This window comes from Vipera berus (genome assembly GCF_964194415.1).
Source record: "Vipera berus genome assembly, chromosome: 2".
Taxonomy (NCBI): domain Eukaryota; kingdom Metazoa; phylum Chordata; class Lepidosauria; order Squamata; family Viperidae; genus Vipera; species Vipera berus.
Window position 1 is genome coordinate 105,220,393 of NC_138203.1, and position 27,696 is coordinate 105,248,088.

Consider the following 27,696-nt stretch of genomic DNA (forward strand, 5'->3'; position numbering starts at 1 on the left):
AAAGCATCCATTTGTTTTCAGATAGTATACTTTTTTGCACGGAACAAGAGAAAGGGATTGTAATCCCCCAAACTCAAAAAAATAATAATTTTCATTTAAAGCAATGAAATTAGCTTATGTTGAAAGCCAGTCAACTGCTGCAATAACTATGGCTGGCACAAAAGTGTAGAGACTGAATACCTTGAACTTATTCAGCCATGCATTTAGAATGCATTTTTGTATCTCCTATTACCGTCAAATCTTATGTTAGCTGGGATGAAAGGAGATACAAAAATGCATTCTAACCTAACGGATTAATTAATTAGTTCAAGGTATCCAGTCTCTTTACACTTTTGTGCCAGCCGTAGTTATTTCAGCAAAGGCTATGTTATTCGTTCCTTCCTCTCTTTGCCTGGATTTTAAAAAAATTCCGGATTTGTTCATGGATCCAGTTCCTACGGGATCCAATCCGTCTCTTCCTTTTTTTAATTTTTTCCTCCCAGATTCTGTTGCTCCCGAGTCTTGCCTTGCCAAAAAAAGCTCCAGGCATCTCCCATTCCTTTGTACTGGGGATCGGGAGGGGAGAAGAAATTGGAGGAAAGCTGGAAAGAGAAAGGGGAGAGCGAAGGGGTAGGGGCTGGCGAAGGAAGACGGGGACCTCAGTTCAGACCGCAGCCTTTCCTGAGTGGCTGAAAGTCGCCCTAGACAAGTTAATATTCTTCCCCCATTTTTAGCCTGCCTTCCTCGCCAGCTCCTTTCTTATTCTCAAGACATTTTAAGGGCCTACGTCGATTCTCTTTAAATAACCGCCTCCCCAGATTTCGTCCAACGCACTGGAGAAGAGGGGGCGATAACAAAAACAAACCATTATTACTCGAAAGAGAAGGTCTTAAGGGGGGGGGGAGAGCCCGTGCGGCTCCGATCTTTACACAGCCTCGAGAGATCTGGTGATCAAATACATTGAAAGCAGGCGACTCTCGAGCAGACACTGGCGGATTGTGCAACGGGGCCTGCAAAAAAAACACGCCCGCCGCGGCACGAGGGTTGCTTTCGCGCGCGAGGCGAAGGCCTTGGGGTGGCGGAGCGTCTTCCATTTTTTTTTCTTTTCCTTTCGCCTTTCCTTCCTTTACGTTCCCCTCCATCGCTTTGCCCTACCTTTAGGTCGCCTGGTTCACCCACAGTCCTCCTCTCCCCTCCCCCCTTTTGAAAGGCGTTATATAACGCGCCCGGGCTTCTGCGGCCTCCCCACCATTTTCCTTCAAGGAGCCAAGATATTCCGGCCAGCGCCGTCGCCCGGTGCAATCGATGCGCTCTCGCGCGCGGGGAGGGGGGGGGCGTTGTTGGCAGGAGAGAGAGAGAGAGAGAGAGGCGGGGGAGGGGGAAGGAAAGAGGGGGAGGGGAGGGGAGGGGGCGGCTTGCGCGTCCTGAGCTCTTCGGAAATGGGAGGCGGCCAAGGCGGCAGGCGGCGAGAGGGAGCTGCGATGGGCGAGCGCGCAAGCACGGGCGGCGGCGCCTGAACCCGGGGGCGCTGGGTGGCTGGGTGGGGGGACGCCGCTGACAAGACACCGCTTGGAGCGCGGTTCTCTTTTTCCCGCTCCCCGATCTTTTGAAGTCCCGGGGACGAGGAGGAAGAGGAGGAAAGGAAGGAGGAGCTGCTGGTTGCTACAGCTGACTCTCTTTGAGTCTCTCCTCCACTTCTTCTTCTTCTTCATTCCTTCCTTCCTTCCTTCGACCTCCCTTCCGGAGCCCGGTAAGTGCAACTCCTACCTAGTGCCTTCTCCCTCGCTTGCTCGTCGTATCCATACTCTGCTCTGTGGGGAGCGGGCGGGGGGGGGACACGGAGATCTGTTCTCCATCTCTGTCTGTCTAGGAGGATTAGCTGAAGGGGAGCCAGAAGAAGGAAAGGGGGGGGCTGTCAGAAAGCGAGATAAAGTGGGCTTAATTAACACGACGCACCGGTGAGAAGGTTTGACCCCCCCCCCCCTTTCAGGTCGTCCTATAAAGGCATTCGCACGGCGACAACCCGCGCAGATCTCTCGCCGTATCTGGGAGAAATACGACCTCCTTGTCCACACAGAGCGCTCTGCGGAAGACACGGGAGATCTTTGAAAACCCAAGAAGAGTCTGTCCCGAACAGCTTCCTAAAACAGAAATGGCCAACTCTAGGAATCCCTGCAGAACAAGTCCATCCCTATTTATCTTGGGCCTCGCAAAACAAGTCACCTTCCATCTGATAAACTAGAACAGTTAAGAGAAACTCCTGGCTCCCTAGAGAACCTGCTCGGTGCTATAAACGTGTCAGATGTCTGAAGCCCTTGGTGCTCTTGGAGGCCATGTAGGATCAGGAATCCGACCCCTTGGAATACCTTTTCGAAAGATTTTGGTCTAACAGCCCCACTCATAGATGGCAGGAGAAAAGGCAGGTCTGATAGCTCGCACATCCCACAGGCTTCATGGAACTTGTGAAACCCTTATCTGAGAGTATAGGATGAAACAGAAGAAAGAGACCCAATGCTTATGTGTTCTTCTCTAGGAAGGAGGTTTCCTTTGAATGAGGGTTGGGTGGCCTCTCAGTCTCTTCCAGAAAGGTTTCTGGTTTCATAGAAGAGACACTGACTAGAATCAAAGTGCAGGCATTTCTCTCTGAAGCTATTTTTTGCTGTTTCTTTCCTTTTCATATGCCTTTCGAAAGCCTAGCAGATGTCTTCATAAATCTGAATACTTTACACGATTACTTAGCATGTTAGATGCAGCCCAGAGAAGCAGGCCAGTTTTCTTTTGATTGTTTCATAAATGAATGAAGGGGCTGAGTTTAAATTTGAACTCCGAATTCCCTGGCTCTGAGTCTATACTGTTCTTTAATGGAACTATGCAACCAAAAAGTTCCATCCTGGGTAGACTGATGTGGTGAGTCCCATTGTCTACTGACTCTTGGAAAGGTCACCTCCACAAAACCACAAGGAAGAATCCACATTGCTCCAGAAGAAATCGGTGTCTCCACCCCTGGTTCCTTGAGCTCCTTCATTTGCCACATAAAATAAAAAAATATTTTAACAAACCTGAGTGGGGGATCAGGAGAGTAAAGCTTCTACTAGGTTATAACATCTGTCAGTTGGTATTTTCATCTTTAAAATGGTTGTATATTTTATTATTTTTGCTATGTGTGTGTATATGTCTAGATAGATTGCATTGTGCATGGTGGTCAAATCTGCTTTATGATCTGTTTCTCTTTATGTATTTAGAGAATGATAGAGAGAAGAAATAGGGATTGGATAAAAATTAAAGAAAAACAAGGGAAGGAATAGAATTAAATGTGTTTTGGTGTTTTAAGCAGAAAATCCAAATGATGCTCATTAGTGAAGGTAAAAGTATAAATTAAGGATTGTTTGGTGCTCTTTGATAATAGTTTGTACTCGATTACCCAAGTTGAATCACTTTACCTTCCTTAATAGTGGTCTTGATCCTTGGAATTTGAGTGTTTCCTCATAGAATCAAGGGATATACATGTATGGATTTATTTCTGTGTTGATGTTATATGGCAGAGGAGCAAATAAACTGGGATAGAGGAGTAAGAGAAATTAGACTTTTCACAGTTGGGAACAACTACCAAGGGGGTGACACTAAGCCAGGGGTCTTCAAACTTGGCCCTTTTATGACTTGTGGACTTCAACTCCCAGAATTCCTCAGCCAACATGCCTGGCTGAGGAATTCTGGGAGTTGAAGTGCGCAAGTCATAAAAGGGCCAAGTTTGAAGACCCCTGCACTAAGCTAAACTGTAGACATGTTGTGAAGTAAAAGATAACTGAATTTTGGATCCAAAAAATTTGCTGTGCTCTTTCAGTGGGATCTGTGCAAGAGATTTTCCACCGGATAGTGTTATTGACAGGGAGATTACTGTAAGGATTTTCTCCTCTGTATGTGCAAATGACTGCGATGAATCCTCCAAACAGCACAGGGATTTTATTGGTTTCCTTTTCTTTGGTTGCCTCTTATGATTCCTTCTGCTACCGCTAGAGGTGCTCTTAGGTAGTGAGATCATAGAGCTACCAATGGGAAGAAAAATCCCCAAACATTGTGCAGCTATTCTATCTTAATGTTGTGCGCGTGTGTATCAGTTGAATGGATTGCAGTCTGTTTTATCTGAAATGGTCTAACAATTTGTGATATGCCAAACATAGTTTGTCCGCTGCCATATATGGTAATCTATAAATTTCATATTGGGGTTTTCTGATTTAGAGTAAGAAAACTCGGGTTATCAAGCACTTGCTTACAGATCATAAGTTGTGTGGGTCAGAGTTGGAGAATAAAAAAAAACAACAACCTGGCAAACCATCTAGATCAGAGGTCTTCAAACTTGGCCCTTTTATGACTTGTGGACTTCAACTCCCAGAATTCCTCAGCCAGCATGCCTGGCTGAGGAATTCTGGGAGTTGAAGTCCACAAGTCATAACAGGGCCAAGTTTGAAGACCCCTGATCTAGATTCTAGAAGATGTTCTGGTCTCCTTTCTGAGGTTTGTTCAAGAACAGAAATGTGGGCTGTATTAGAATAAACCATATTTTTCTGCAGACCAAAGGCTTTGTTAAGAAGACCAAGTGGATTTGTTCTTCATCTCAGGTTCTTCATGAATAAGGATTCTTTTTCCTCCCATATGTCTTGTCACTGAGTAGTTCCTATTGTTCATTTGTCCTCCAAGAGGGCTTTAAGAAGTAAGACTGAAGAAGAGTATGCCTAGATTTCCAGTAATTTTGGAAGTGTGATGTTTACTTCATCGGACATAGTATACTTCTTGAAGAATGTCTGTTGTATAAATGAGCTGAAATGTTTATAGAAGTCAGTGTTGAATGGGTGGGTACCTCAGAGATTCAGGATGAATGAAGCCTGCCCTCAACGATGAAAGCTAACTTGGTGCTTTTGAGCAAGTTGTGTGCTGTCAGCCTAGTGTATCCCACAGGGTTGTTAGTTTTGGGGGGGTGGGGGGGAGTGAAAAATCGTTTCTTTTTCTTAGTCTCTAAAAAAAAGGCAAGTTTGCTGAATTTCCTATAAATGTTTTATTTTATTTTATTTGTCTGTCTGTTGGCCACTCCCCCCCTTCACCCAAGAACAACACAAGTTCTTAAGAAATAGTGAAGGATTAAGAATAACAAATTGTCTACAGAAGACTGTGGGGGGGGGAAGTTTTTCACTGCTGGGTCCTACTTTGTTGGATAATTTATCTCTCTCCTGGTGACCTTTTTTGAAACATTGCTTTTAACTGTCCCCAAATAGGTTGAAGGACTTTGAGGTGCCATTCATGCCCAGCCATTCCTGATGCCACACAGAATTTGCAGCAGATACATTTCCTTTGCAGCCAGTAAATGCTCAGCTCCATCCAGTCACCCTGATTCTACATCGAATTAAAGAATTACAGGATCGTAAATAGGGAGGGTTTTTTAAATTTATGCTCAGCCATGAAATTTGTATTTGTAAGATGGGTCTCAGCACACTTGGTTACATTTGTGTCAAACTGTACCTTTTATACAGTATATATTACACCTCAGTCATTAGAATCTTTATAGTAGTTTAGACCATGGGACACAATTTGGAAGAAGGAACCCAATTGTCTGAGGCCCTAGAATAAACTGCTGTAGATAAATAAGTGCCATATATAAGTGAAGATTTTGTATTATGAATATCAGAATAAGAATATAATTATCCTTTTTCAGGGTAGGCAGTGAATGCTCTGGTTTAATACAGGCATAGCTCAGAGATATTGCATGTTTGGTTCCAACCCACCGCAATAAACTGAATATTGCAGTAAACTGAATATCGCAATAAACTATTGCAATAAAGTGAGTCACACATTTTTTTAGTTTTCCAGTGCATATAAAAGTTATGCTTTTACTATAATGCAGTCTTAAATGTGCAGTAGCATTATATCTAAAAATGTTCGTGCCTTAATTAAAAAATACTTTATTGCTAAAAAAAATGCTAATCATCATCTGAGACTTCAATGAGTCAATATTTTTGGTAGTGGAAGATCTTGTTAAAAAAATACAGTAACTGCAAAGCACAATAAAGCAAAGCGCAATAACATTCAAGGTATCCCTGTATTTAAAAACATTAACACAAGAAAAATTATTCCAGAGAAGGCAAAACCTAATGAAGGCCCCAGAAGACTTTTCAGTACCATATTAGCCACTACCATATTATTATTTTTTATTATTCCAATTATACTATAGCAGAGGTTCATTTCCTTTTGGGAAAAGAATTCCACAAAAGTTGACTTAGAAATAAATCTTATTTATTTTCCTTTAGATTTTTAAGTCTAGTGGTGCTTTTTAGTGTTTTCTGTATTTTTTTTCAATTTCTAAAGAAATGCTTTTGTCTCAAATTTATAATTTTTTCTTCTTAGTATCTTTATTGTGTATGGCATGATGGCTACTTGAAAGGAAAAAGGGTATTATTGTGGCATTATTATTTCTTCCTAACATCTTATAAGAGTCCTTGAACCTCTTAAGACATCTATTAAAACAATATGAAAATCATAGTCTCAAAGCCATTCTAAAAATAGTATTACATACAATTTATAAATTAAATACAAAAATGATGTAACATTATTTTACTTATTACATATGGAGCTGAAAGCAGAATATATAATTTTATTCTCCAAACAATCATATAATTTAGACTAAAGAGAACAGTTACTTCCTCAAGGTCACCCAGCGAACTCCATAACACAGACAATAATTGGAATTCCGGTTTATTTCAGATACATTTTGAAATATATAATAAACAGATTTTAAGCAAAAAAAAAGAGGCAGAGAAAATTGAAACAGCTGAATACAAGAGGAAGTTTGCATAATTGTTGAGGTGAAATAAATGTTAATGTTAGTTGCGAAGTTGTGTCCGACCCATCACAGCCCCATGGACAAGGTTCCTCCAGGCCTTCCTGTCCTGTGAAATAAATAGAAATCCTTTAGATATTGTGTTTCACTCTATGTGGGAAAGGTATATAAAAACCAAATAATTTACACTGAGTTTAAGATGAAAGAACACTATTTGAATTTCCCATTTCTAAAATAATTGTCTTTATACATATTCAAACTGTCTTGTCAGAATGTGACCAATCTTACAGTTTGTTGGATCACAAACTGCCATTTTGATCTTGGTTATCTGGTACCTTCATTGTCCCAAATCTTTTTGCTAAGCCCAGCATCTCTTTAGGCTTAGGCCACCCCCCAAAATAAGAATCAGTTTGTCTCCATACTAGAATGAATGGAGGGTGTAATTAATTCATCCCTCATGTTTTTTGTGCAGTTTGGTTTCCCACATCTCTTTCTTTCCAACAAAAATTATTTCCACTATTGGATCCCAGTTTGAAACTCTCCGGAACCTGGTTTGTTTCTCTGAATGAAGTGTGAGCGGGGTGGAAATGATCCTGCTGCAAATGGACTGTTATCTCTCCTTTCCCATGATGGGCTTACCACCTGGAGCTTGGCTGATCTGGAACTGTGGGGTGGAGTTTGCTTGGGGACACTTTAAAAATATCGATCTGTGAGGGGATTCCTCAGATCCTGTCTATTATGCCTGCTATCTCCTATTTCTTAGTAAAAGTTCCTGCTTGGAAAATCTTGTCTCCAAGAGTCCTTCTTTCTTAAGATGTGGGCTGAAGTGGGTTCTGACATTAGACAGGATCTGAGGAATCCCCTCACAGATCGATATTTTTAAAGTGTCCCCAAGCAAACCCCACCCCACAGTTCATTCGGTTCCGGATCAGCCAAGCTCCAGGTAGTAAGCCCATCGTGGGAGAGGAGAGATAACAGTCCGTTTGCAACAGAATCATTTTCATCCTCCTCATGCTTCATTCGGAGAAACAAACCAGATTCCAGAGAGTTTCATTCCTCCCTTTTCCACTCCCTTTCCTAGTTGCCCGTGTGATGAGAGGGAATGCCTAGTGAGAAAGCAATTGATTATTTTGTGATGGATAGCAGGCAGGTGGAATAAACAAAGGTTACATTTAAGGGAGGAAGTGAAAGCCATAAAGCTCCATGCCTGTTCCCCCTCCCCCTTGGGAATGGCAGAATCCAGGGGGAGATGAGATTTGGGGTTAGCTCAGAGGAGATAGTTAGAAATGAAATATAAATGGATTCTGACACTCATGTTTCTTGTGCAGTTTGGTTTCCCACAACTCTTTCTTTCCAACAAAAATTATTTTCACTATTGGACCCCAGTTTTGCAATTATACCATTCTTACTTTCAAGAAAATATGGTAGTCTGCATTTATAAACTCAGATCTGTCATTGTCCTGCAATTTTGGCCTCAGAAAGCACACATATTGTATAGCACTCCTATAACATCGTCTGTGAATGTGTAAAATAACATACTTGTTTTAACACAAAGTGTGAAGGCAGCAACTACATGTTTTCAAATGAAGTCCTCAAATCCTACTTTATTAATAGTTTCCATACTGATTATATTTAATCAGCTACTCTAATCTAATGGTTCTGTGCTGAATTGTGATATGAAACCCATCTGTGCTATCTGATCTGTGTCGGCTCATACACACATTCTTGTTTCTGTGGCTCATGATGCCTGCCTTACCTATATCCACCAGAGAATTTCTGCAGTGGTATACCATAATTGTGGAGGCTTAAATCCTGGGCACATTGTCTTGAAATAGATTTCTGTTCCTGTTGAAAAGGTTTCCTGGAGCATTTTTCTTGCAGATGTTTCATTATAATTCCTTGCTACTACTAATGATGTTACCTAGTTTGATAATGAAACATCTGCAGATAAATAACCAAACACAGACAACACCAAGGATCCCACAATTTAACCCTGAGACACTAGTATTCTCTTATATCGGTAATGTCAGTGATTCTTGGGACCTCAAAGGGCTTGTAATTATAGTTAGAATGAATTTGCTATTAAAATGTAAAATTCTATTCAGATTTGCTTTCATGGATTTAAAGCATTGAGGTGTCTCTTGAACTAATACTGAAGCAGTTTTAATATTTAGTATTAAAATAGGACTTGCAGAATAAGCGAAATTTCAATATTAGAAATTATTCCTAAAATAATAAAATAATATTCTTTTGAAACTATCTTGACCAATTTCAAAGGAGGGTTAGACTTTGCTAATACTTGAACAGGAGACCGCCAGGAGACCTTAAGTCCATAGATTAACTTGGCAGTAAAAAAATAAAAATAAAAATCCCCAGTTTCAAATTGTTGCAAGGAAAACAATATGGACATATTCCTAGAAGTTGAATTTGACTTGACAAAGACCTTACAGGTAGTCCTCAACTTACGACCACAATTGAGTTCAAAATGTATGTTGCTAAGTGAAACATTTAAGTGAGTTGTGCTCTGTTTTATGACTTTTCTTGCCACAGTTGTTAAGTGAACCATGGCAATTATTAAGTTAGTAACATAGTTGTTAAGTGAATCTGGCTTCCCCCATTGACTTCGCTTGTCAGAAGGTCACAAAAGCTGATTATATGACCCCAGGACATTAATATGTCATAAATATGAACCAGATGCCAAGCATCTGAATTTTGATCATGTGACCATGGGGATGCTGCAGTGGTCATAAGTGTGAAAAACAGTCATAAGTGACTTTTTTCAGTGCCTGTTGTAAGTTGAAGACTACCTGCACTTGTTTAGAGTGCTCATTGTTGTTACTGTATATTATTTTTATAATCCTGACAGATTTGGTACTATCTCCAGGATAGCTCACTATTATCATATCCATTCCATGTCATAAATAAGTTAACCTTCCAAATGAATTTGTGGTACAGATAAATCTTGTCTCAGGGATATTGCACATCATAGCTACTAAAGTTAGAAGAGTCTCTGTCATATATTAATGCTTATTTGCTTCTGCCAGGCCAACCACGTTTGCACTGAAATGGTGTTGCATAACATGGAGAAACATTTCAAAGCGAGGAGAGCACACCAGCATATATTCTAGCGTGCATCATTGTTACTGAGTTACTGTGTAGAAACAAAAGTCCCACAGAAGTGTATGCAATTGCCTATGATTTTGCACAGTACTCTATATGAAAAAAATTAACTGGAGAATTTGACTGGAAAGCTTAAACAAATAAAACATGCTACATTGAAAAGGTGTCTTGTAAGTTATAAGAAATAAAATTAATATTAGAAATGGAACTTTATGCCATCTTTCTTGCTTGGTTCTAACCCTGTGTTTAATATTTGAGGGTGCATATTTTTTAATATGAAAAGAAATTTGGAGTAGGAGGGAGCATGAAATGCTTAGCTGTCCACATTTTTTTGCTGTGTACTACAGGTAGCATGCTGTTGTGTACAATCTGTACTTGTTTTCATCTCTTAATGTTTTGCCTGGTGCAAGTGAATCATTCTTAATGCATAGGCTTATGCATGTTTACTTAAATGTAATTGAGTTTGGTGGTATTTCCTTCAAAGGGCCGTGTGAGCAAGACAGACAGGCTAGAAATAGTAAATTAAAGAGTGGGCCACCCTCAGATTAATTTTTAAAGGAATAAATTTGTGCTATCTTTCTATTTTAAATCTCCCAGGCTTCCTTTCCCAGCCAGTTGATATTAGAACATGCTTATGAATTCAGTTGGACATTTTTTGGTGCAAGCTATATTAATAAGAGAACTATTGTGCTCTTGTTTGACTCCAGTGACCCTTGTACAGGAGAATTTCTTATTGTATAATAACCTTGCCTATTGGGTTATTTGGAGATCTCTTAGTTTGTAAAATACTGAGGATCAATAATAAAAGTTTCATACTTAAATGAGCAATATTCCTCTTTTAAAATGACTTCTTCCACAAAAAATAATAAATATTTTTCAGGATTCTACTGATAAGCCCCGTTTCCTTAATTGTGTTATCAGAATTTAAAAAAGAAGAAGAGGCGGATAGAAATGTATGTTCCAAAATCCTTACGAGAATAAAAGAGTCGGTAATCAAGTCCATAAGTTCTGTATTTTAATCTGTATTTTAGAATATACAGTAATAATGAAGTAAGATTATTCGATAAATATGTTGTTTCAAAGTACAAATTTTTCATCTGATATGACTGTTGTCTGGACTTTTAACATTTTGCCAGTTGTAAGCTTGCCACTTTGGGTAAAATTTCCATTGGCCTAATAAAATTATTGCCACTATAGGGGTTAATGTTACTAGAATTTTGCCCTGCCTCTACTGACTTCAGCAGAATTGTGATTACTCTGTAATATTAACATTTGTTTTCAGAATTTACCATTCTGTATTTTCTCCATCTTAGATATCCTTTGTTGGCACTGATTATAACTACTCTTAGAAATAAGTTACAGTACATAATTGAACTTGTTATATAAGGCTAATGCTTGAATATAACAAGTTGTACTTTGACAATAAAGGTTCATTCATTCATTCTTTGTTGAGAAACAATCAGATTTCAGCTCCATATGAGTATTATCATTGTCTTGCACAAACATCCTAATTGCTGAGTCTTTTTGTGCTTAGAAATTCCATCCTGGACAGTTTTATATTACCACTGTCCTCATTCAACCCTCCCTTAAAAACCACAAGTGGAAACCTTGGGCTTGATCTTTTAGTCTTCAACCTCAACAAAATCTAATTAGGTTGAGTTTTATGTGTCCATACTCTTCTCATAGCTTCTTCCTTCTTTAGCTTATTTTCTTTGTCATTGTAAAAAAAGCAGATTTTAAGCTGTTGTACCAAGTAGGAAAAGTCAATTTTAGTCAAATAGATAAATTATGTATCCTCAAAGAGAATACAGTTTCCACTTGGGTATTGTAAATCTTCTTTCTGTTGTGTATGATCTCATAGCTAAATGGCTAAATTTGATATTTTCCAAGTCACATGAAACCTCAGCGCAAACTACATTGGCACTGGGAAATAAAACCCAAATCTTTCTTTCTCTCTAATCCCTTTCCTTTCCTTTCCTTTCCTTTCCTTTCCTTTCCTTTCCCTCCCCTCCCTTCCCCTCCCCTCCCGCCCTCCCTTCCTCTTAGTCAATGGCTTACAAATCAAAAATATATATTACAGTGAAAATACTAAAACACTTTAAAATAATAGAAACATCATACACACACACACACACACACACACACACACACACACACGTAAAGGTAAAGGTTCCCCCGCACATGCGTGCTAGTCGTTTCCGACTCTAGGGGCCGGTGCTCATCTCCATCTCAAAGCCGAAGAGCCAGCGCTTGTCCGAGGACATCTCCGTGGTCATGTGGCCGGCATGACTAGACGCCAAAGGCGCACGGAACGCTGTTACCTTCCCACCGTAGTGGTCCCTATTTTTCTACTTGCATTTTTTTACGTGCTTTCGAACTGCTAGGTTGGCAGAAGCTGGGACGAGTAACAGGTGCTCACTCTGTTACACGGCACTTGGGATTCAACCCGCCAAACTGCCGACCTTCTGATCAGCAAGCTCAGCGTCTTAACCCACTGATCCACCGCGTCCCATATATATATATATGTGTGTGTGTGTATCTATCTATATCTATATCTATACATCTATACATCTATACATCTATACATCTATACATCTATATCTATCTATATCTATCTATCTATCTATCTATCTATCTATCTATCTATCTATCTATCTATCTATCTATCTATCTATCTATCTATCTATCTATCTGGGAGGATGTTCCATAGAGCAGGGGCCGATGTGGAAAAAGCCCATCTTCTAGTCCCTGCCAACCGACACTCTTTGGCTGACAGTAAAAATATTGAGGTAACTGACTAATACTGTATTAGGCTAACCGAAGGTTCACAAATAGCCATTTTAAATGGCTTCGTTGCTATAGGTGGACTTGATCCAAGCCACATAGGCAGCACTTCTCATACCATGTAAAATGGTACTTAACTGCATCATATCTCACCGTCAGATTAAAGAAAAGAGGCTGAAAAGAGGCAGGAAAGGCGGGGGTTTGTGCAAGCCCAGATCCTGCAAATGGTTACAAAAGCTTGCTTTCTTTTTTTTCTTTTTTTGAGATACATATGAACAAATTGAATGTCGATAAAGTTGAACCAAGTTAATATTTATACTGCACTACTGAGGACACACTTGGAATACTATGTCTAGTTTTGGTCTAGAATCTAGATGATACAAAAAAAAGATGTTGATACCTTAGAAAGAGTCCTGAGAAGAGCAACAAGGATAATAAGGAATCCCAGGCTAAACCATACAACAAATGGCTAAGGGAACTAGGTATGTCTAGTTTAACAGAGAGAAGGACAAGGGGTAGAAGATAATATCTTCTAATGCTTGAGTGGCTGACACAGAGAAGAGGAGGTCAGTCTATTCTCCAAAGCACTTAAGGGCAGGACAAGAAGTAACGGGTGGAAGATCCAACCTAGAGTTAGAACTAGGGAGAAACTTTGTGAGAGTAAGAACAATCAATCGGTGGAATAGCTTGCCTTCTGGAGTTGTAGGTCCTCCATCTGCAGGTTTTCAAGAAGAGATTGGAAAGCCATATGTTGGAATGACGTAGGGTGTCCTTGAGCAGGAGGTTGGACTAGATGACCTCCAAGGTCCCTTCCAACCCTATCCTTCTTATGTTCCATGTTGTGTTTTCTCTGTCACAGCACCAACATGGTGTTTGTTGATGGAGTCAAGGTTATTTAGGAATTTACAAGGTTATGTGTAACATGGATTAAACAAATATTAAAGCTACTTTGTACTGAAATTCTATATTGAGAAGGATATTGAACAAGACAATATAATTAGACCGCAAATAGCTATTATCATAAAAGCTGCAAAATAAACATGCAGAAACAATCATAATTAAAGTGTCAGCATCTCTTGGTATTTTAAGCCATTAATAATGTTATCGGTTCTGGAGAAAATGAATTCTAAATAAATAAATATTCTGCTTTTCCTCCATTATTGTAGAGATATGTAAATTGGTGATACTTCAGAGAGTAGCTTTAGTATGCCATCTAATGTGCACTTTTAAGTTTTAAATAGTTTTATTGGAACAGTCTGAGTCTAATTCATATAACATTTTCTAACTTCTTTCCCCCCCCCCCCCACCATATTCTCTGTTTTAGAAATTGTCCGGAACTCATTGCATACCTGGATAAGGTTTCTTGCTGACTAGTTTTTCTGAGGAGTGTAATTATTTGAGGCTCTTACCTCAATCCCTCAAGGGAAAAGGCACTAAAGTTAATGTTTTCATCCACCCGGACGAAGGAGAATGGGGACCCTACACCCAAAAGAATGAAGACTCGACAGAATAAAGATTCTGTAAGTGGGGCGAAATAAAAATAAGAAAATATAATAAGAATAAAAAGAGCTTTATTTTATTAAGAAAATAAAAGTCCCTGGAGTTAGACCTGATGGCTACTTGTTGGCAACACCGAGAAAGAATACATTTAGAAAACAACAGAAGCATTATATAGAAGTATTGGCGATCTTTAGGAATGTCTTGGGATTCCTAAATTTAAATAATTGGGGAGCTGTTGAAGTGTGAACATTTCATTCATGAGTACAGGTAGTCCTAGATTTAATAACCACAAATAAGCTCACATTTTTTGTTGCTAAGTGAGACACTTGTTAAGGGAATTTTGGCCTATGTTATGATTTTTCTTGCCACAGTTGTTAAGTGAATCACTTTAATTAAGTTAGTAACACGGTTGTTAAGTGAATCTGGCTTACCCATTGATGTTTGTCAGAAGGTGGCAAAAGGGGATCACATGACCCCAGAATGCTGCAATTTTCATAAATATGAATCAGTTCCAAGCCTCTGAATTTTGATCATGTGACCATAAGGGATGCTGCAACGGTCGTAAGTGTGAAAAATGATCATAAGTCACTTTTTTCAGTGCCATTGTAACTTTGAATGGTCACGAAAGGAACTGTTGTAAGTCGAGGACCACCTGTACCTGAAACACTAAAGAGGCTGGGGTGTGGATTGCCGTGGTTCAATCATGAAAACATAGTGGATGAGTTTTTCCAAGTGAATAAAAGTTTCAAGGCTTTCTGGATTAACATGTTTATATTTGATTCTGAGTGATTTACGGGGTCCAGATGGAAATAAGCATTGAAGTGTCTTGTCTCTGTCATCTTGAGAATAGCAGTAGAAAAGTAGTAAGAAAATAAAACTACTATTTTATTTATACCGTAGTTACAGAATTTTGATTAAGTAATAATTCATCTTTGGAGTTCTACAATAACTGCAAATTTAATATAACAAAAGACACACTGCACAAGGTTCAGTATAAAGTAATGCTACTTAGCCATTCCATAAAAAGAATTATTAATCACTCCTTGAGGGAAAGGTTTTTTTTTTAAAAAAATCTTATTCCTTTTATCTTGTATTAGTAAACCTGAGCCAAAATTACCTTCAAAAGGAAAGTAATATGTCCTTGAATTTCTACTGTGTCTATTCTATGAACAAACATTGGGTTCCACCAATTAATGAATGGATGCTTTAATCATCCTCAAATATTTTTGAAGATCTTGCCATTTGGTTTCTAGACACTGGCAAAAATTCTGCAATTCATGGATTGGCCAGGTTGGAGGATCTCCCTTAAGGTACATCTAGAACATGTCTAGACAGATATTGTTAGATTCTATACAAGGAAAGAAGAGCAGGAGTAGAAAAGTTTTTTCTGCCATGAGCACGTTTCATGAACCATACAGGATCAAAACCAGACCTTTAATGATTATCATCAGTTTAAATCTGATTAAAACAGACAATCTAAGATAATTTGTCCTTTTCATTACTTTAAGCTAACCTATACAACTTAAACTTCCAAGCCTATCAGCTGTAGCACTAGGTACCTAACAGCATACTGGTTTTGCAGTTTTACTAAGACAGCATAACCAGGAAATAACCGTACAGGGATGGTAATCATCCGTGCTTAATTTAGCAGACCCCTTGTTGTATTTCACTATGGCAGAGGGAAAACAAATGTACCACAGCAAATTGTTCTCCCACACTGAATCAGTAGAAAGAATGTAATGAGAAGAAGTGGTTGTTTGTAAGACAGTTTGCACTTTTTTATACACCCCAGAGCTACAAAGTTCCATTCAGATATTTTTATTTTAAATGCACACTGCATGAAATGCACAGTATTTTGCTATTATTTATGCTTAATGTAACAGTTCCTCACCTGGCAAGCAGTACTTTAGGCAAACATCTGTAAAGACAAAATCATTGTAGGCAATGAGATTGATTGAGCTGTCCTACCTGGAGATTTTGAATCCAGATATAGAGATATTTGGGGCGGGGGATAGCTCTATGCATGATGAAAATCCAAACTGAGAAGAGGCAGAGAAGTTCAGGCCAGGAGACAGGGAAGAATGGAAAAGAGGTGTAAAAACCTGAAATAAAATAATGGCCTGTTTTCTCCAAAGATGTCAATGAGGAGTGGTCGAAAGAAGGAGACTCCGGGGCCCCGAGAGGAGCTCAGAACACGGGGTCGAGCATCTCCTGGTGGCGTCAGTACTTCCAGCAGTGATGGCAAAGCTGAGAAATCGCGACAAACTACCAAGGTAGAATTTTCAGCTGTTTGCAAGAACATTTATTAGAGTTTAAAGGTCCTTCCTCTTTAAGGGAATTATTGTTTATTTGTTAATCCACATAACCTCCACCATCAGTTGCCTAATCTGCCCTAAATCCGATTGGGTGTTTAGCGGTCTGATACTTTCTCGGCCAGGACATTAATCTGTGCAATACTGGAATCTCCTGTGTGATTCAGTTAACCTTACTTGCCTGTGAATTATGTCACATTTTCTGCAGCGAAACACAAAATTTAACGTTGGAAAAAATGATATTTACTTTTTTTTTTTGCTCTGCGATATGTCCCTTCCCGTGTCCATTTGTCTTGCAGAAAGGTCGTGTGGAAGAATCAATGGCTCCTAAAGGAAGCAAGCAAAGTCGATCAGAGGAGATTTCAGAGAGCGAAGGAGAGGATACCAATGCTGCAAAGAAAACTAAAACAGAAGTAGGCTTTTTTTCCCTACAACTCTTCTTCCTCAGGATGGCTTAGCTCCAAACATCCCCAGAATTATTGTTTTCCTAAGCTCATCTGGCCAAGAACCGACCTAGAAAAAAGGAGAAATTTCCTGACAGAACAATTAGTCGGTGGAACTACCTGCCTCCAGAAGTTGTGGATACTCCAATACTGGAAGTTTTAAATAAGAGACTGGGCAACCATTTGTCTGAAATGGTATAGGGTTTCCTGCCTGAGCAGGGGGTTGGACTAGATGACCTCCAAGGTTCCTTCCAACTCTTGTTATTCTGTTAAATATTCACCTCTGGTCTATCATGATATTTGACAGTTGTGGTTATATTTTCCATTCCTTATCAAGACAGCTGATTATTCACACACAAAAGGGGCAGCATTTCCTATACCTAATTGCAATTCTTCTTTTAGCATAGCTCCATAGCTTACCTAGCAAGGTCTCTCTTAATATCCCTGAAAGAGTATCTGCTGAGTATTCATTGTTTTTCTTAAATCTTAGGAGCTGCCAAGGCCACAGTCTCCTTCAGATGTGGACAGCCTAGATGGCCATAGCTTCAACGATGAGACAAGCAGTGACCCACGAGACATTGACCAAGATAATCGAAGCACCTCTCCCAGTGTCTACAGCCCTGGCAGTGTGGAGAATGATTCTGATTCCTCCTCTGTGCTTTCCCAAGGACCCCCTCGCTCTTATCATCACCCCCCACTCTTTCCCCAGAGCCCCCCACCAGCTGCCCTGACAGAGGGCCTTGCATGTCCCCCAGAAGCCAGCTTCAGCTTACCAGGGGAGGTTCATCCTCAGGGCCCCCCAAGTGGTTACCAATCTCAAATTGAAGCCCAGGCTTCAAGGATTTTCCAGGCACAGGGTCAGGCCCCCCCAGTTCCCACTCCTTCCACCAACTCCTCCTCCTCCCCCTCTTCTTCGTCCTCTTCTTCCTGCACTATGCACGCTTCTCTGTACCCCAGTGCAAATGTGGTCCAACTGGGCCCCAAAGTTGTGAGTGCAGGAGTGGGAATACCAACACCAAGCGTGCGTGAGCAGTCCCTCAGTACTAAGCACAACCCACCCCCAACTACTCCTATTTCATTAACCCCTGTGGCAGGTGGCTTGCCTCCTCAGAAGACACCTCCAAACAATTCCCCGTCAATCATTCCTTCATCTGCTGCCACTTTTCCCCATGTGCTAGCCAATCTGCCCCCACCTCCAGCTCTGCGCCCTCTCAATAACATGACTGTGACCTCCAGCTCACCAGGGGTGGTGGGGCAAGCATTAAGTGGACATCTTTCATCGCCCCATGCAATAGGGCAGGATAAGTCACCTGTCCCTTCCCGTTATCCCTATGCCCCCCCTCCTCCTCCACCTCCCAGCTCTTCTGCTCAGTATCCCCTCCCTCCCCCTTCCCAGGCATTACCCAGTTACAGCTCATCATACGGCCACTGCTTTCCACCACCCAGCAGCCTCTCTGTATCCAGCCAACCACCCAAGTACACTCAGCCCTCCATGCCCTCCCAGCCTGTTTGGAGTCAAGGGCCACCACCGTACAGTCGCCCACTAGGGAACACTAACTCTCACCCTCCTGCCTCCTTTCCTGGTCAGCCCACTCATCACCAGCAGCAACAGCAGCAGCAGCAGCAGCACCATCACAACCACAGCAATGGTGCTGGTCTCTCTCCAGCAGCAGTTGCCACACCCCAGACATCTGGTAGTTATTCCCACCCATTAGAACCAGGTCCACATCCTCCTCCTCATGCTGCCTATGGGCTACGCCTCTATCCACCCCATAGCCATGCCACATACAGTCAGGCTCCTTCTGCATGTTCCTCCTCCTCCTCTTCTTCTTCTTCTTCCTCCTCCTCCTCCTCCTCCTCCTCCTCCTCCTCCTCCTCATCGCAGGGGACATTCTCCGGACTCTGTAGCCACCCTCAAGGGCAGAACACAGCCACCTATGCCTTTCCACCGCCCCCTCCACCTTCACCTGCACATGGGGCTGGACCCCCAGTCACTTCTGCTTCAGTTACCCTCTCCACTGTCATAACTACCATGGCCTCTTCTTCTACAGCTCCGTATAAGACAGCATCGCCTCCAGTTGGAGCCCCAACGACAGCTCCTTATGGGAAGCGCACAGCTTCTCCATCTCCTACTTTCCAGCCGCCAGCCCCGTACAAGCCAGGCTCTCCTCCTGCTTCCTCGGCATCCTCCTTCCGTGTGGCCACACCCCCGGGATACCGATTAAGCTCTTCTCCTGCGGCAGGCAACTACAAGGCTTCCTCACCAGCCCCCATTGTCCCGCCTGCCTCTGGAAGTATGGCTGCCTCCGCCCCGCCCTTGCCTCCCCTGCCACTCAGTGCTGCACAAATCAAGCAAGAGCCTTCTGAGGAATACGAGCCCCCCGATAGCCCAATGCCTCCAATACGGAGTCCTTCCCCAGCTCCCAAAGTGGTGGATGTACCAAGTCACGCCAGCCAATCAGCCAGGTAAGGAAACAGGAGGGGGAAGGAAGATCAAGTGGCTGGGGCCAGGGAATCCCTCCTTTGACCAATTGAATTTGCAGAATTCAGCAGAACAGAACGATGATGTGGAAGATTTCTTTCACGAAAGCTGAAAAATCAGAAAGTGGGCTTGGAATATCCCTATAGGGACAGAGTTGGCCCGTTGCCCCATGGCCATGCATATTTAATTGATTTTTATTCGTACATCGCCCATTTCTGAAAGCTCTGCATATGACAGAGCTTGTTGAAATCTCAAAAGTTAGAACCGCTGTGTTGAAAAGGAATTTCTGATGGTCTTTATAAGTCACAGTGCTTTGCATGGCTTCTGCATTTTACCCCTCTGTTCAAGAAATAGAAGCAGAATGTTTTTCTTTTTACGACCCTTTAATCCCTTTTATCGGGGTGGAGTCAGGGTGACTGAATGGAGCTGAGCGTTTATAGCCAGAAGCCCTTCCCGAATGCCCATGCAGAATTCGCAGCAGATACTTTCTCTTTGCATCCTGGTAGAGAAATATCTGCCGTTGCCTAAGGCTGAAAACTCAACCTTCCAAGTGGGAGGCAGGCGTCTTCACCTCTAAGCCACTGCGTCACTCACAAGAAATTGAAGCAGAATAAACAATGCAAAATTAAAATTGTTGTGTTATTTGGCCTAATGTTGCAATTCTTGCAGGTCAAATAATCTTGTACTGTTTTTCTTGGAAGAATTGAGTTCCTGTGGAGGCTGAGATATTCGGGTTTCTTTCTCACCCAGGTTCAACAAACATCTGGATCGTGGCTTTAATTCTTGTTCACGGACCGATCTCTACTTTGTGCCCCTGGATGGCTCCAAGCTGGCCAAGAAACGAGCTGATCTTGTTGAGAAAGTGCGTAGAGAGGCTGAACAGAAGGCCAGGGAAGAGAAAGAGAGAGAAAGAGAGAGAGAAAGGGAGAAAGAACGGGAAAGGGAGAAAGAAAGGGAACTGGAACGAAGTGTGGTAAGTAAACGCCAGCTGCATGCAGAAACTCCTCCTTCGATTCTTGACTTCCCCTCTGAAAGAATAATAGAAGCGCAGAATCAGACATATCCCTGCCAGAGAGCTGCTGCCCGTTAGAGTTGTCTATGCTATCTATGAGGGACGCGGTGGCTCAGTGGGTTAGGACGCTGAGCTTGTCGATCGGAAGGTCGGCAGTTTGGTGGGTCGAATCCCGAGTGCCGCGTACCAGAGTGAGCGCCTGCTACTCGTCCCAGCTTCTGCCAACCTAGCAGTCCGAAAGCACGTAAAAATGCAAGTAGAAAAATAGGGACCACTACAGCAGGAAGGTAACAGCGTTCCATGCACCTTTGGCGTCTAGTCATGCCGGCCATATGACCACGGAGACGTCCTTGGACAAGTGCTGGCTCTTCGGCTTTGAAACGGAGATGAGCACTGGCCCCTAGAGTTGGAAACGACTAGCACGCATGTGCGGGGGAACCTTTACCTTTTTACCTTTATGCTATCTATGTTTACTAACGGCCAAGTTTGTCAGAAGGTAGATGTGCTGACACATATCACACAATACCCTTGGCAATCAGAAGAAGTCTTGCTAAATGACCTATTTATTCTTCTCTTGCAGAAGGTTGCCCAAGAGGGCCGACCAGTGGATTGCCCATCTCTTGGCCCTGTTCCTCATCGCCCCTCTTTTGAGCAAGGCAGCGCTGTAGCGACTGTCCCACCGTATCTGGGTCCCGACACGCCAGCCCTTCGCACCCTCAGCGAGTACGCCCGGCCTCACGTCATGTCTCCAAGCAACCGGAATCACCCCTTCTATGTCCCGTTGGGTGCAGTTGATCCAGGACTGCTTGGTTACAATGTGCCAGCCATCTACAGCAGCGACCCAGCCACGCGGGAGAGAGAATTGCGAGAACGGGAAGCCCGTGAGCGAGATCTCAGGGATCGCGACCTGCGTGAGCGTCTTAAGCCGGGCTTTGAAGTTAAGCCAGCCGAGTTGGAGCAGCTCCACGCTGTGCCCAGTGCTGCAATGGATCCTTTCCCACGGCATGGGGGACTGGCTCTCCAGGCAGGTCCAGGCCTCCACCCTGCTTTTCCTTTCCATCCAGGGCTGGGCCACCTGGAGCGAGAACGGCTAGCCCTGGCGGCTGGCCCGGCTTTGCGCCCTGACATGTCTTACGCTGAGCGATTGGCAGCTGAACGGCAGCATGCCGAGAGAGTAGCTGCTCTGAGCAACGACCCCTTGGCTCGGCTGCAGATGCTCAATGTGACCCCCCATCATCACCAGCACTCCCACATCCACTCCCACCTCCATCTCCACCAGCAGGACGCTATCCATGCAGGTGAGGCCTCCAGCACAGTCTGGAAATGTATATCAGATGTCTCTTTGGAACTGTTGAATTCTCCCTAGAATGTCTTTGGAACCTCACCTGATTGGACACTTTAGCAGAAACAGATTGAACACGGAATTCCTGTGCAAGGGAAAAGTAGCACGTCAGGGAGAACTCTGGGAGTGAGCCGTTCTCCTTGAGGTGCTCATTTTCAGCTTACGTGAAATGTTGGTGGGTGGAGGGTCTCTTAGTTATGTAACACTTTTCTTCTTAGGAGCTCAGCAGCAGGTTTGCTTATCCCAGTGAGAATTAAGTCTCAGCAACTGTGTTAGACCTATCACTCAGAAATGTCAGTGAATTAATTATAATCTCTCTATTTGTAACCTATGGTTGATAACTAAAGTTGAATTCTGAGTACCTCAAGAAAGGTCCCTGCTCTTCTTTCTTTCTTTCTTTCTTTCTTTCTTTCTTTCTTTCTTTCTTTCTTTCTTTCTTTCTTTCTTTCTTTCTTTCCTTTCTTTCTTTCTTTCTTTCTTTCTTTCTTTCTTTCTTTCTTTCTTTCTTTCTTTCTTTCTTTCTTTCTTTCTTTCTTTCTTTCTTTCTCTGAGCTTCATCTTCCATCTTTTTTCTAATTTTGATGAAATCATGATTAGGACTATATACTCTAAAGCAATAAGCAAATGGGCTAAGCTGTGGAATATTTACATATAAGTGTTAATATGAGTATTTGCACAAACAAGATTGGCCTTACCTCGGGCATGAATTGTCTGACTGCGAGGTAAGCCACTGTTCTTTCAGAATTGGCCTTTTATATAAAAAACAGTGTTTTCATACCATATGGTAAGATTAGAGAAAGAATGTTTTATATATATAATTAATTAATCTGAATACAAGGAACTAGGCTAAAGTGCATTCAAATTCCTCATTTCCTACACATACGTTATAGCAGGGGTCCTCAACCCCCAGGCCGTGGCCCACTACCGGACCATGAGCCGTTTGGAACCGGGCCACGGAAGTGGGGTGAGCGCCAGCCTGCACGCATCCCACTTGCACGAGCAGCAGGCGCGTATGCCCGCCATTCATGCAAAAGGAGCTGTGCACGCACTTGCCTGCTGCTCACATGGAACCATCCGCTCTTCAGCCCCCCCCCGGGGGTCTGCAAAGCCAGAAAGGTGTTGGGGAACTCTGCATTATAGTATTGTTCCCCCCATTCTTCCGCCTTTACCTAAAAACTAATCTCTCCTCTGCAGCTTCTGCCTCAGTTCACCCTCTTATCGATCCGCTGGCTTCTGGGTCACATCTCACCCGAATACCCTACCCAGCGGGCACTATACCTAATCCACTTCTGCCTCACCCACTCCATGAAAACGAAGTGCTGCGCCACCAGCTTTTTGGTAAGAACTTTAAGGACTGGGGGGAAAATATGACATCATCCAAGACAGAAAGGCATCTAGAATCTTTTTGGGGGGGGGGCAGGGGGGAGGAATAGCAGTAGAGAAAATGGGATTGAGAAAATGGGTGGCTGCCCAAGTGTGGAACAGAAGGAATGATAAGGAGGAACACCTTAGGGACTGGTGTTCTCAGATATATTCTTCACGAATTATCTGACTTTTAAAATAAGTCAAGTCTGTCACCTGTTTATTTTTAAACAGACTGTGCAAGTTATGGAGCTGTCCATCTCAGTCTTAAGATAGGCAGCTCAGTACACAAAACGGAAGCAAGAAATGAGCAACAAGGCAGTCTCCTAAAAGTGATAATCCAATCATACTATAGATGTCGAGCTCTGCTCCTTAAGGTCTCAGTGCCTTAGAAAAATCCAGGTCTTTCAGGGTTTCCAGAAAGGGGGCAGGAAGAGTCAGGAGTATCTGCATTTCAGTGGGGAGGCTGACCCATAAGACAAAGAAGGGAGGCTTCCTAGTTCTTAGTGCTGTTTAGCTGAAGGGATAGACTCTGCCTGCCTTGTCAGATCTGGTGGGACAGGCAGAAATAATCAGAGGCAAGTAGTCCCATAAATAGTCTGAATTGATGTCTGGGAAAACAAGGGGAAAGTAGGTAGCATTTTCCCCAAAGTACATTCTAAAGATTGTAAGCTGTTGTCAGCTTATGCTGATCCACAATTGAAAAGCTAACTGACACCAGAACTGGTTTTCACCTGTATTAAAATTCAATTTATTAAAATAATGAAATAAATGCATTTAAAATTGTGAGCCTATGGTGTAGGACTTGTGAGCAATATTCAAGAAAGACATTCCCCGGATCCGGACTGGAGTCTAGATGTAGTTTTGAAGGAAGATCAAAAATAGGGTCAACCGCAAAGAGAACAGCAGAGCATCTTTTGCCTGGGAGTGATACACAAAAGAAAACTTCTGCACATGTCTTTTCTTTGTGAAAAAATAGCCAGTGCTGACACTGACTCTTCTTTGTCCTATGGAAGGTAAAGAGACCTGAAATTCCTCTTTGTACTGTGTTTTCCTAAGCAATGATTCCACGGCCCCTGAATTGGGTCCATGTTGGAACCAGTTGCAATTTATCATTCTGCCTTTTTTACTTTCGTCTGCAGCTGCCCCCTACAGAGACTTGCCTGGCTCTCTGTCCGCCCCAATGTCTGCAGCACACCAGCTCCAAGCTATGCATGCACAGTCAGCAGAGCTGCAGCGCTTGGCCCTGGAACAGCAGCAGTGGTTACATGCCCATCACCCTCTGCATGGGGTGCCACTTCCTACCCAGGAGGATTACTACAGGTCAGTAGCATTTTAAGATGTGCACACCTTGTCATGTTTCTCACAGAGTGAAAAGAGTCGGTTCAGACCAGGAGTTGGGGGTTCAGAAAGCGCTTTTAAATACGGCTTCCTAACTTGGCCTTAATTTGGCAGAGATTGGAGAGACATAAGACTCTGAACATAAAAGATTCCTAGAAACTTATTTGGTGTCCCTTGATCAGACTGGTAATATGAACAAGCTTCTCTGAAAGAGAGCTAGGATATTACTACCTCCTACCCAATGTTTCCATATCTTATTATTGCATGAAAATGATCCTTATGACTTGAGTAACATTCTCTGCGAGTATCTGCTGTTATTGGCAGATGAATTCATATGAATTTGTTGAAAGAGAACTTTTGAAAAATATAAATCTGGAATATAGTTGCATTATAATATTTCCTTCTCAGTACATACTTCCATTGGTTAACTGGTTGATTGGTTGGTGCTTATTATTCAGAATCTGTTTTTTAAAGCTGTGCTCTGCTTCTTCTCAGGAAGAAGGCAACCCATTGCACAATATGAGAAGTAAATAGTAACTTCATTGAATGTGGACTGTAATCATGGGATTGAAAACTGATCCTGATTTCTATTATGATACTGAGCTAGTGTTAAGAGAGTTGCAGTGGCTTTTAGGTTGTTTCCTAGCGCCATTCAGGAAGCAGATCTGACTTTCAAAACTTTAACTTGTCCCCACCAGTTACGCTGGACCACATTTCCTAGCCAGTCTTTGATCATATAGTTCAATGTTTCTGGAAAGTACCAGAAGGTGGAAGAAAGATATAGAAGAGAGCATTTTTCTTATACTCACCTAACATTTGGTGATCGTCTTTTGAATTCTTTCTTCATAGGTTAGATGACTGCCAGGCGTTCCAGTTATCTTGGAATGTCCTTTTTTGGGCAGATGTAGAGATGGGAAACTTTGCTGCTGAACTACAGTTTCCAACATACCCGCCACCACGGTTAATAATGAAGAATGCTGGTTTCTGCAGTTCAGAACATCTGGGGAGCCCCCCCCCATTCTGATATCTTAGTGCTACCTTTTAGGCAACAAGCAAAGTCTGTCTTGTTATCAGAAGTACCACTTTTAAGTTTCTTTTTTTTTTAAAAAAAACAACAACAACAAACCTGTTGCTATTTCACTTTTGTTTTCTTTTGTTGCTTTATTATTTTTATGCTAGGGTATTTAGGTTTTTGTTTGGATTGGCTTTGTAAGCTAACTTCAAGGTTTTATCTGGGTGTGAATTCCTCAATTGAAATATTGTAGTATTTTAATGATTTTTGCACTATTGTAACTAGTTTGTAAGCTACTCTGAGAATGTTTTCAGGGGTAAAGAAAAAAAACAAACAAACCAACCAACCAGCAACTAAATTGACAAGGACTGACTCCAAATGACTGTCAGTCCTTTCCCTTTCCTTTAAGGGCCCTCCCAATACTTGTGAGGCCAAGACTGTTTTATTTTCTATGGCAGTTGCTGCTGCAGGAAGAAGAAAGAACTAAAAGTTGCAGGTTTGGGGCACAACTAAAGGCTGGTAGAATGGATGGCAGCTAACTCTCCCCCAATAGGTATTGGACTGATTTTTACACTATCTTATTTCAGGCCACAGTTGAAGATATGCCTGTTCATCCAGGTATTTATGGGAATACTATCTTAGGATCAGAATAGTTTATCTGTTTATTTAATTTACTTTGCAAAGAAGCCTTTTGTTTTTGTGGGTTTGTCATTTATTGTTTTCTCGACACCATTATTACATAGTCCGTTATATTACGTAGAGATGTTTTTTTTAACTATGCAGCTTAATGATGTTGTGTTCACTCTTTTCCCTCCGTTCTTCCTTGTTTATACAGTCACCTGAAAAAAGAAAGTGACAAGCCCCTTTAAATGGACCCCATTCCCCACAATGATGTCATTACCCTTTGTTGCTGCTGCTTCTTCAAGAAGAAAATCAACTCACCAAACCCTGGATGAGGGAGAAGCTACCTAGTGACACAATTCCCTAAATCATTCAACAAATCCAAACAACTGTGGTGGGAGGGAGAAGGGTAGTACAAGGCAAAATGTGAAACATCAAAAAAGGATTTTGGACAAATGGCTCAACATTCCCTTGTTTCAGTAAGAAAAGGTATGAATTATCATGCATTGCTTTTCTCCCTACCATGTCACCACCACCACTCTCTAGTCCTAAGGTGGATGTCACTAAAAGCATAATGGGGCTAAACATGCCTCTCTTTTTTGTACCTTGACAACCAGAGGTTTTTGAGGAGCTCTGCATTATCAGACTTTCAAGAAGGCATTTTCATGTTCCTCTTCAACCCTTGAAAGACTGGGCCAAGTTAAAAGGTGCATAGCACCACAAGATGGTTTCAAGAGAGCAGCTGCCTTTTTATCCATGCGTTGAGAGAACTTTGGTGATTCTGGAAAATACTGTGGAATGACAACAGTGTGTTTCCCTCTTGTTTTATTGGTGAGGGAGATTAATATGGCCAAACAGTGCAAACCATGGTTCAAACTGTCTCTGATGGCAACTGCTCCTTTTCCTGTCACCCATTCCAGTTGATGTATTCATGCACATCCCGTTAGACGTGGCAGTTTTGCGTAGCAATTTGTGAATCCTTGATCTCCCCATGTGTGTGTCTAATTTCACAGTTGTATATCTTGATCTGTCCTCATATATATATTTACATAAGAACATTAAAAGAAAGTCAATTATGGGAGAAGAATCTCCCTACACAACCAGTTCCACCCAGCACGCACATGGGTGTGCAGATGCACGCGCGCGAGCACACACACACACACACAGACACTAATTTATATATAAATGCAGCTCTTAAAGAACAAAACCAGCCAAATAGCCCAAAAAAGGCTTCCAAAATGTTTTAATGTTTGCTTTCTGCATGCCCAGGGCCTATTATTATCAAGTAATCAAGATTTTAAAATTACATTTCCTGCTATTTTGTTGCAAAGTAGGGAAATGAAAAAAGGTACCTTGAAAACAGGATCTGTTATTCTCTGCTGGGGTGGAATATACTTTTAATATCTTTTTCCACTATTTTTGCAGCGGTAGGTCCTTGTGTTTTGGCAATTGCATGGAGTTTTTGAAATTAGCACCTTGGATAATTGCAGCACCTTATGATTTTATCAAGGATTCATTCTATTCATAGTAGAGGAGTGCACATGTGAGAGAGCATGACTT

At 41.9% G+C, this 27,696-nt stretch overlaps 1 protein-coding gene across 3 annotated transcripts; it reads left to right on the forward strand.

The window, feature by feature from the left end:
• Window positions 1-385: 385 nt before the first annotated feature.
• Window positions 386-27,214, forward strand: ATN1 (atrophin 1). 3 transcript variants are annotated; one of them, XM_081318433.1, is made up of 11 exons: window positions 386-688; window positions 14,034-14,229; window positions 16,345-16,482; window positions 16,821-16,934; window positions 17,455-19,430; window positions 20,197-20,419; window positions 21,039-21,756; window positions 22,995-23,138; window positions 24,305-24,485; window positions 25,974-26,068; window positions 26,351-27,214. In XM_081318433.1, exons 2-10 carry the CDS (start codon window positions 14,152-14,154, stop codon window positions 26,026-26,028), a joined length of 3,627 nt encoding a protein of 1,208 aa, XP_081174559.1. In that variant the 5' UTR covers window positions 386-688; window positions 14,034-14,151; the 3' UTR covers window positions 26,029-26,068; window positions 26,351-27,214. The 3 variants fall into 3 exon arrangements, with proteins under 3 accessions (XP_081174559.1, XP_081174558.1, XP_081174560.1); XM_081318432.1 differs by lacking the exon at window positions 386-688 and adding an exon at window positions 879-1,729; XM_081318434.1 differs by lacking the exons at window positions 386-688; window positions 25,974-26,068 and adding an exon at window positions 879-1,729.
• The last annotated feature ends 482 nt before the right edge of the window (window positions 27,215-27,696 follow it).